Source organism: Cyprinus carpio, chromosome A7, assembly GCF_018340385.1.
Source record: "Cyprinus carpio isolate SPL01 chromosome A7, ASM1834038v1, whole genome shotgun sequence".
NCBI classification, from domain to species: Eukaryota; Metazoa; Chordata; class Actinopteri; order Cypriniformes; family Cyprinidae; genus Cyprinus; species Cyprinus carpio.
Genome location: NC_056578.1, coordinates 26,620,617 through 26,631,839, shown reverse-complemented (window position 1 = coordinate 26,631,839; position 11,223 = coordinate 26,620,617). Strand labels below are relative to the sequence as shown.

Below are 11,223 nucleotides of genomic sequence, written 5' to 3'. Positions count from 1 at the left end.
AGTTGTGTGATTGATGAACTGAAATAAAGACAATCAGAAAACAAGTTCAGTTTTATTGCTCATATACATTTAGAAAAAGATTCAAGTTAATGAACTTAATCAGACCTTGGTTATTTGTTTGAATGCAAATTAGAATGTCCTCTTTGCAATCATACATACACTAGTGGTGATTAAAACATTTATATATGTATAATATTTATTTTTCTTTTTTTCCCTGAAGTGTATGATTGATTTAGTTCAAATGTAATAAACAAGCTCTGTTTGGTCACTCATAAATGAAGTAGACTGACATTGAGAGAGCAAGAGAGAGCTTAACCTCATTCATGTTTTTACAGGTCATCTTCAGGCCAAGCTGTTTTAGAGATGGAGAATAATAATCCCATCCCTCAGGATAATAACAAGGCTGAAACATTTTCACATTTAGTGAAACAGGAAATATTACCCACAATCCCTTTTAGCCAGCCATCTCCTGTTTATGGTGAGATGACACTGGCAAACGTGACCCAGATGACCTTACAAGTATGCTATATATAGACATTCAGTGCACTAAAAATAGTCACACCACTTAGTGACTCCAAACAGCAGCCTTCCCACTATGACTGTAAACGAAGCCTGTTTGACATCGAATGTGTAGCACACACCAGCCTCAGGTGCTCTTTTAAAATATTGGTAAGCCTGTCACATTGCCTCATGCTCTTCCTGTCATGTTGCTGCTAAATCTTGCCATGAGAAAATCATTCATATTCAGCAGATGCACATTGTAATCTCTCAGGATCTCTTTCATGAGTATTCTGCTATTAAACCATAATATCACATCCAGGGTTATTCATTCTGCTGGGGCGTAAGGAAAGAATTGCAATGTCCAAAAACAACATGCTGATTATTTACCTTCAAGCAGAGTTCCCGATACAGACGTTTTCAAGATGTTCCCTAATGTAATCTTAAAATACAACATGTACGCAGATATTACAAAATATGAATTGCTTTTGGAACTGTCAAAATATTATTTTGCTACAAACAACCCCATGAGGGAAATGAATGGCTATGTTTGCTATTTTTGAAGGACAACAGCCTAAAAGAATATTTACAAAAATGTAGTCATTCGTAGGTCAAGCCTAATAATACTGTGGAAAGCAGGGTCTATATTTAGATTCTCTGGCCTTGTTTTAGTTCTCTTAGGATCAGATCAGTACAGATTAAACTATCAACCAGCTGTAACTGTAAGCTTTTGCTTTTAAACTCTGTCAAAGTTATGTACATTCTGTTATAAAGAGAGGAAATACAGGCTCACTGGAAAAACATGCTTTTGCCAAAAAAAAAAAATTAAAAAAGAAAGGGAAAAAAAGGCTTACCTATACATACAGTATAATTCACAGTAGTTGCCAGCTGAAATGAATACCAGTGGCAGTAAAACACCAACTTTTTTTCCCTGTTAACACAAATTATGATCACTGGGTAAGAGAGATTAATAAAGATTTATTTTTGTTCGGTTCCTATATAGAACAATACTTGAACGATATTGAACAATACTATGTTATGACCTGAAAACACTCTGGTTACCACCGTAACCTTGGTTCCCTTAGATAACGGGAACAAGCATTGCATAAAATGCATTGGGGGACACTCCTGTTTACTCTGAATACTGAAGCTTGATTTGTTCACTTTCATGAAGCTGCATGAACAAATGGCATTTCAGCCCACCAAAACCTGCCTAACTGTGCTGAATGTCATTTTATCAGAACCTTTCAACCACTAGTAACAGCCATCAACAGCTGCATCGTGTATCATTCAGCTTTACAGAGGTTACGTTAGTAACCGGAGCGTTCCCTTTTGAAAACGGTCTCTCATGTTGCATAAAACACAATGGAGAATGTATCCAATAGTGACGTGCTATAAATGTCTGCAATAAGGCTGCTAAGAAGCATGAGGTAATAATGAAACCCAGGACCTGAGGCCGGGGTCTACATAACTAAGACCTTTTCCACTCCTATAGGGGATCAGGGTGATTAGACGGACAGGATCCATGCCTGAAGGGCAGGGGCACCCAGGTTATAAAACCTAGTCAAGGTACTGTAGTGTTCGTGTAGTTTGTACACAAAAGTGAACAAATTAGGCTTAAGTTTTCAGAGTAAACAGGAGTTTCCCCCCATAGTGTTTTACGCAACATGAGAGACCACTTTCAAAAGGGAACAGTTTTATCATAGTGCATAATTTGTAAACTAATATATTTTGATACAGCTTCATATGTATGACTTTTCTGACAAACTTTGTCAGTAGCTCACCTGGTACAGCATTGCACTTGTAATGTGTAACGTTTGGGTTCTAGTCCCATGAAACGGGTCATAAAAAAAGAGAAGCTTATAGACTTGTAGAAGCATGGATGTTTCAGCGAATGTGTATTGATCTTATGATTACTTGTGTTAAGACTATCGGTTAGGTTTAAGGTAGGGATTTGTGTAGGTGATACAGTCTTTTCAAACACAATAGAGCATTAACCATTTAGTGCCACACAATGGACATTTAATTTCCAAACTGCTTTTAGCTCAACTCACTGGACATTTTCCACTTCAATAGTGTCACTAAATGTGCACAAAGCAGCATAATATCATTTTGCCCACAGGCATGTTTTTCCAATGAGCCTGGGTTGAAAATGAAAAAGTCTTTCTGCATGAGTCCTGTAGTGATTTGCCAAATGTCTCGGTCAGCTGTAAGTCCTGCTTCTATTCTTGGCCAGGAAGAGTGCAGCTGTGATGTCTACGTGAGACATATAAACACATTTCAGTGTGATGAAGTACCTATGATGCAGTTGTTTTGCGGAAAATTTCTTTGTATAAAATATTCGTCATTTCCAGAGCTGGACAGTGTCCCCTCTCCTTTAACTGTCCCTCCATTTCTCACCACTTTCCCAGAGAACGTAAAGGTTCACAGCTCATCAGCAGCACTTATCGTTTGCTGTTTACACAATGTGGAGGCAGGGACTGGTGACCTGAAAGTGATGCCACAGCGAGCAGTCCAGCATGAAGACTGGCCATTCTTACTCCTGCCAGGTTCAGCGACACCCTTCCACACACGCCATGTGCTCACACTTGGCCAGGATTCAACATCAGCAGCGCTCTGCATCTTTCTAATTATAATCCTTTTTAATCTAAACAAAATGAGGCAAGTGTTCACCTGCCTGATTAACTGAATAGGGCCACAGACACTTAGACTCTCTCCACTTCTCCCTGTCGACCCGTCTTGTTTACCACAGCTGATATTGGAAAAGGCAAGTGAAGGTTAGCCGTCTAAATCGGAGAGGCCTCCTTCAACCAGAAAAACATGTAATTGTCTTGATCTGATGCATATTTAATCTCACAACACTGAGTGAAGCAGTCTCCAGTGGAGCTTTGTGAAGAGGGACAAGCATGCAATTCAGTTTAGTCAGTGATTCAGATTCAGATCACCCTATTGCACCCTGCAGCACAACCTCATGTGGCATATTCATCCAGCTGTCCTCTCCAGCATTTACATTTTCATTACAATAATAGTGTTTTTTTTTTTTGTTTGTTTGTTTTTCACTTTGTGTGTTCACATATGTGAGACTTAATGTCACATTTTATTGTTGTTTTGCATACCAGTAGGTATGCATAGGTAACTATGTAACTGAGTTGTACACTAAGGTGCTCCAATTTCTGAAATTAAAATTTGGGGCATTTTTTATTTGATATATCATTTAAAAATTCAAGATATCGGGTCAGCCTCCTTCAACAAACAAACTGCTGAAGTTTGATTAAAATCAGACAATGCTGATCCAAACAAATACCTGTAATCTCTGTTGTCTAACTCCTTTTTTGACTAAGTAAGGTCCAGTATTTCACTTTTAACCCTTATCGTGTTAAAAATCATTTTCCTAATTTGGTGTTCTAATTTGGTTTGGTTACTGGCCTTATAAAATTGCATGTAAACTAATTTTATGCTCATCTTGCTAGATTATTAACTCATTGGATTCAATATTTTTGTAATTTTTTTCTTTTTTTTTTTTTTTTTTTTTTTACTTATTGATCTCATGCACCTCAGTTTTTGAGTAAACACTGCCAAAAAGTCTCCACAAATAACGGGAAAAATAATATCTTAACAAAATGACTAGAACACAACTTGTTAATACGACATACATTCATTCCATTGTATATTTTCATATTAAAAGTCTAATTTTAGCTAGTTTTCTTAGGGTCACTTCAGATTGAATTCCCGATTTACGTTTTTCTAAAGGTAGCTTACTTTAACAGTCTGTGAACAGAATGACATCCTCTACCCTGCACAGTTAGTCCTGCATTAGTAAGACACATGAGATATTTACCTTGCGACATGCTGTAAGGCATGTACTTTTGAGTTCCCGTACTGTTAGACTTTGCAATTACATGAATGCCAGATCTAAATTTAACCACCTGTCCAGCACTGATAATACAACTAGTGCTTACTGGCACTGGCTCGCTGGTGTGTAATGCCAAACCTGTCAAAACTAGAAATAAATAAATACATAAATAAATAAATAGACTGTATGTATGTGTGTGTATATATATATATATAAATATATATATATATATATATATATATATATATATATATATACACTGTAAAAAAAATAAAAAGTTGAGTTAACTTAAAAAATTAAGGTAATTTGCTGCAAAGCAATTTTGAGTTTACTCAACTTCCATGATTAAAGTTTTGCCAAATCATTGTAGAAAGTTGATTGAAACTGCTAGTTTAAGTTAGGTATACCTTCCTCAGTAAGTACATCTAACTAGTCATCCTGAGTTTGTTTAAAGTTTAAAAAGGGGGTTGAGTGAACTTTAAGAAACGAATAGGGAGAACTACAGACTGGAAGTTCCCTAAACTCAAAAAAGCTTTGCAGCAAATTACCTTAATGTTTTAAGTTGGTTCAACTTAATTTTCTTCTTTTAATTTACAGCTTTAAATCTTGCATTCAAACTTCTTCCACAGATTCCTTTATGGCCTTCACTTTAAAAATCAAACACAGAGATTGCAAACCATACTGTAAACACAAATAAAGACTAATTTTTACAGAAAAATATTTATTTGACAATTCTGCCAAGCAACACATTTTCTGTCAGCATGAAATGCAAAACTTGGACTTGGATATAGTTCTAATCCAGTCATCAAAATAAAATTAAATTAAATTAAATAAAATAAAAGGCAAGAGAAAGAGAGGCAATCTTGAAATGCCTTTAAAGTGCTGGAGTAAAACAACACAAATGCTCTTAAAGTGCTAAACAAAATTGTTCTCAAACAAGAGCCAGAATAACAATCTTAAAATGCAGCAGCAATAAACGACTTCAGAGTTTCAACATGTGCTAGAGGTATCAAGTATTACAACTGTTAAAACACAACTTAGTCATAAAACCTTACATTAAAACTCAAAACTGTCTTTGGCATATGTTAAACTGTTATACAGCTACTGAACTAACAGGAACAAATCAGTACTTGCACTTTTGATTAGCCATATGAACTGCAGCTACTTAAACTTTAACAATTTGCTTTTGAAGGACTGGACTCTTGCAGAGCACTGGGGGTCAAGGCCGATAAACACTTTCTGAATGGTTTCAAAAGTGTATTTTAGTTCTTTAGGATAGCTAATGTTGAGAGCGTAAATCAAGCCAAATAGGAGAGCAACAGCTGTAGGGAGGTCTTGAACATTATCCAACACAACTTGCTCCTCTAGAACTACAGACAGGCACCTTACATTTGGGTTTGAATGGATGGTGGCAACGTCATCTTCAATGACAGTTAAGATACCCATCTTCATCCCTTTTGTGCGAGTGTTTTCTGGGTCTGTGTCCTGCATCAAAAAAAACAAAAAAACAACAAAGACAGAATCAAAACACATTTTTAAATTGATTAAATTCTGCTGGACCACAAAGAGTTTTTTATATTGTTTGGTCATTTTCCATTGTGTTTGCTTTGATATAACACCTTTTTTAATTTGTGCTGTTAGACTCATCACTGAGAATGATTCAACTTGGATTATTCAATAAATACATTTTTGCCAACACTTTGTCTCCTCCATTCTACTCTTTCAGAGAACAGTTAGCAGATTAGTTTCGGACACCAGACAAAACTGTTTTCTCTTTACAGCATCTGGTCATAACTCAGGTATGAGTGTATATGTTGACAACAGACTGATAACACGCTTACCAGGCATGACTCCAGGAAGTTTCTAGACTTTTCCCTCATAAACAAAGGTAGACCTTTGAGAGCTGTAGCTTTTCTTTGAGCAAGCACATCAGAAGCCTGAATGACACAGAAAAAAGTTATATGCATGTTATATTCAACCAAAAGCTTAGGGCTTACCTTTAAAGGAACACTCCACTTTTTTTGGAAATAGGCTCACTCTCCAACTCCCCCAGAGTTAATAAATTGAGTTTTACCATTTCTGAATCCATTCAGCCGATCTCCAGGACTGGGGATAGCCCTTTTAGTATAGCTTAGCATAGATCATTGAATCCGATTAGACCAGTAGCATCGTGTTCAAAAATGACCAAAGAGTTTCGATATTTTCCCTATTTAAAACTTCAATCTTCTGTAGTTATATTGTGTACTAAGACCGGCGGAAAATGAAAAGTTTGATATGGCTAGGAACTATACTCTCATTCCGGCATAATAATCAAGGAACTGTGCTGCCGTAACATGGCCGCACCAGGTGCACTGATATCATGCAGCGCCTGTGGAAATAGTCCACAGCGTGCAACACACACTCCCTGTGCAAGCAAGAGGATCTGGCTGTTTTCAGGCGCTGCGTGATATCACTGCGCCTGCTGGCCAATGGTAGGGCAGCACAGTTCCTTGATTATTACGCTGGAAAGAGAGTATAGTTCCTAGCCATATCGGCCTAGAAAATCGTAACTTTTCATTTTCCGCTGGTCTTAGTACACGATGTAAGTACAGAAGAGTCAAGTTTTAAATAGGGAAAATATCAAACTCTTGGGTCATTTTTGAACACGATGCTACTGGTCAAATCAGATTCAATGATCTATGCTAAGCTATGCTAAAAGTGCTATCACCAGACCTGGAGATCAGCTGAATGGATTAAAAAAAAAAAACAGTAAAACTCAACTTTTTAACTCTGGGGGAGTTGGAGAATGAGCCCATTTCCAAAAAAGTGGAGTGTTCAAGGGCAACTATTATGCTCACTCACAGGTTACAAATTTTACAATGTTTACATGATTTGACAAAAGAATTACTTAATTTGTTAAATTATTACTTGATCAAGTTGGTCTAGGAGGGTCTTCATTTCATCTCCATAGGCTCCACCACATGATCGGTACAACATAATCATCTTTGATGCGTATTCATCCAAAGAAGACAAAAAGGTACTCTTCAGGTTGGTTTGTGTAATTCTGTAAAACTCAGCACAGACCTTAACACCACACACACACACACACACACACACACACACACACAGAGTGAACAGTAAGAATTAAGACCACACAAGTTAATTAATCTTTAAATAAATAAAACATCTCGAATACATAAACTCACCTGATCTTCCAAAAACAATGCTGGCCATTGTTTTAGGACATCAGCCACAAGAGGTTCTTCATCAACTATCTCCTTCCTTCTCAGAGAGAACGTCAGATCCATTTTGGAGTCAACAACTGCCATGCTGAAATGTTTCTTCTTCATTTCCTCCTGTAGTGCATCTTTTTCCTTTTGTAAGGAATAATCTGTCTGCCCTACTGGGTTGTCCGGGAGGAAGTTTATCTCACATCTCTTTGCTTTCTTTAAACATCTAGAGTCATTGTTCACTCTTTTTTGGTTCACAGTGACTTCAGAGCAACCTGCTGTTCGGAGTTTCTGACGGTAGTTTCCAATCTTATATTTGATGCTCATAGTCCAGCTGTGATAACCTGTTCCTGAGCCTGGGTCCTTTAGACATGGATACTTTTCAATCAGTGCAGCAGACACAGACTCCAACTCTTGATTGTTTGGGTAAGCTTTGAATGAAAAAATTGCCTGAGCTATGCTGTCCAGGATGTCCATTTTCAATTCTCTTGGTACAGTGAGCAGTGTTCCATCTTCTTTAAAATTCCCATTCCCTTTCTCAAGCCGCAACTCAACATCATAAGAGAACTTGGGAATCGGGAAAGGAGATGGCCACTGAGAATTTCCATGCTGTCTCACAGAAACAAAGGGGAAACTCTGGTTTGAGCTATCAGATGGAGAGGACACACTGGCAGTGTCTAAAGAGCAAATCGAGGTCTCTGGTTCTGAGTCTTCAGGTACTTTCTGGAGTATCTTCAGCACTGCTCTTTCTGGTGGAAGCTCTGTTATATTGGTCAAGTTACAGAGTTCATTTCCGAACTCAGGATCCTCAAACTGAATCAGAAAATCATCCTTGATTTCAAGCCCTTTCTTGAAGAATTGTTTTCAAGTGTTCAACCGAAGTGAGATTTTCCAAAATATCCAGCCTCCTAATATTATCAGGGGCCAACACAACACGGAGCCGCATATTCTGTAAAACAAAATTCTGATTAAAAATAAATCAAGTACATTAAGTATATGGCAAAGCTTAATATGTGGTAACATGTAAAATTACTTAAGGGGGTAGTTCCCAAATAAAAACTCATAATTTGCTAAGCCTTGCCAAGTCACATAATTCTAAATCTGTGTTACTTTCTAATGCAGAAGAAAAAAAAAATAATTTTTTAGAACGAATATCTGTCTTTTCAACACAACAGCAGTGTATACTGACTTACTGAAAGGTTCCAAAAACATTATAAAACTTGGGATATAATGCACAAGTAAAATGCACAAGTAAAATGAAGTACTTTTGAGATTTCCGGGTCTTTTTTAATCTTTAAAGTTAGATATATGGCTCTATTGAGAAAAAAAAAAAAGCAGACTGTCAAATTCACTGAAGGAATAGTTTACCAAAAATGAAAATTCTATCATTATTTACTCACCCTCATGTTGTTTCAAACCCCTAAGACCTTTGTTCGCCTTCAGAACAAAAATTAAGATATTTTTTTGATTAAATCCGAGAGCTCTCTAACCCTACATAGACAGCAAGGGTCCTACCATATTCAAGGTCCAGAAAGGTACCAAGAACATTGACAAAATTGTCCATGTGACATCAGCGGTTCACCTGTAATTTTATAAAGCTACGAGTATTATTTGTGTTTGCAAAAAACAAAAAAAAAAAAAACTTTATACAACAATTCTTCTCCTCAACGTCACCCTAGTGGCATTTTGGAGAGTACCAACAAAAAGTGTTCTCATAGCTTCATAAAATTATGGTTGAACCACTGATGTCACATGGAATATTTTGATGATGTTCTTGGTACATTCCTAGACCTTAAACGTGGTTGGACCCTTGCTGTCTATGGAGGGTCAGAGAGCTCTCGGATTTAATTAAAAATATCTTAATTTATGTACCGAAGACGAACAAAGGTCTTACAGGTTTGGACTGACAAGAGGGTGTGTAATTATTGACAGAATTTTCATTTTTGAGTGAACTTACCCTTTAAAACAACCACTTTTGTCTTCTGCATTAGGAAGTCATACAGGTCTAAAATGTAATTTACATTTTGGGGAACAGTTCCATCAACCTGTGACATACTTTGTTACGTTAAAGTTCAAATCAGAATACAATGACCCACTTTTAATGTAAATTGTGTGACTGTGAAGAACAATTAATGGAGAAGGAATCTCTTTAGCGCAATCATGTTCCTTCCCTGAACTGTATACGACGTGAGAGGATGAGGATCATTAAGATCGTCTGGATCAAGGATTTCAATTGCACTTGTTTCAGAAAACTCATAACACCTGTAGTGCTCAATGTACCATGATGAAAGCCTTTTGCAAAGAAAGGCCACCTTGTTAGCATTGGCAAGTACACTAAGTATTCTGAAAAAATCAGGAAAGCCACTGCATTGACCTGAGGACAAAATCATGCCTTCACTGAAGTGAATTCCATGCAAATGCACATCAGACGCAAGTGACAAAACCTCTTTGTGCGGGTATTTTTTACGAACTGCAGTCTTCTGCAGGTTCTTCCAATGTACATGTTCTTACAGTTTTTACCTTCTGCACAGACAAAGGTGACGAAAAGAGACTTGGACCATTGAGATAATGGGCCATCATAAGCTGATGCTTAGTTGCCAAGGTGAGTGGAATGTTTTTAAAATTGTGGACATCACGCACAACACCTTTGAAATAGCTGTGCTTTGCCTCGAATCTGAATGTCCAAAGCTCAACTAATGGCCCAAAACAGTGAATCAGGTGTGGATAATGCTCCACGTAGTGGTGTTTCGGGCGCAATTTCAGGTTTGGGAATGTGTCTTGGAGTAGTTGTCTGTGTTCTACAATTTTTCGTTCTAAAAAGCATAGCATTGCTTCTGAGAACTTGACTGACATAACCAACTCCACTATCTCCCTCAAGTCCATCAAAATTTCCCAAGCAGGCTCAGAATTGGGTACAAGATTACCAATCAATAATGGTAATAAGCGTAGTAATGCCCAATTCTCATGCCCATTCCCACCTATGGTTTTCTTTGAGAAACTGGACCGGGAAATTACTTGGGGTCTGTTTACTCTGTCTGAGTCCTTGTAAGGAAAGGACTTGATACATTTGTTCAGAGTATCAAGAGTAAAATATTTCTTTGTGATGAGTTCTTTTAAGCACACTGATAACTCAGATGGAACAATTCCTTCCAAAGTGTCATGGAGGACATCTGGAGGGAACCCAGTTATTGGGTGAAAGAAAGAAAGGTGCTTACTGAGAACACATTCTTTTTTTACACCCAGTCTGCTCTGAAGCTCATGGTGGTCTCTCAGTTCATTTGTAATGGAGTTGTGCTGTTCAACGGTTCGAAGCTGAAAACAACTAGCATATTGTGTCTGTATGTCATCTTTGCTGACTTGGCAAAATCTACACAGGTTTTCAGCCTGAAAGCTTTCTTGAAAGCCACCAAGACTGTGAGCCCCAAGATTGTCAGCACATACACAATACACCGTTCCTCTGAGATGTGCATTCAGTGCTTCAACAAACACACCTTTCTGCTCCAGGTCTTTCATGTCTTTTAACAGTGGATCAAAAAATTTGTCATAGCCAAACTGTTTTATATCACTGCTTTTTTCCAAGCATAGCAAGTTGTATTGAGGAAAGTGTAGAACGGAATTTGGCAGGCAAATTCAGAAGCACCCAATAAACTGCTGTGATTTTGT

General features: G+C 37.4%; 1 protein-coding gene across 1 annotated transcript; it reads right to left on the bottom strand.

Annotated features, from left to right (window-relative positions):
- Positions 1–5,209: 5,209 nt before the first annotated feature.
- On the bottom strand, positions 5,210–10,137 carry LOC122145783. Its single transcript, XM_042761375.1, has 5 exons — positions 10,081–10,137; positions 7,537–8,409; positions 7,259–7,414; positions 6,193–6,288; positions 5,210–5,836 (listed from the first exon to the last, which is right to left on the bottom strand). The coding sequence occupies exons 1-5, from the start codon at positions 10,135–10,137 to the stop codon at positions 5,513–5,515; spliced, it is 1,506 nt and encodes a 501-aa protein (XP_042617309.1). The 3' UTR covers positions 5,210–5,512.
- Positions 10,138–11,223: the final 1,086 nt, after the last annotated feature.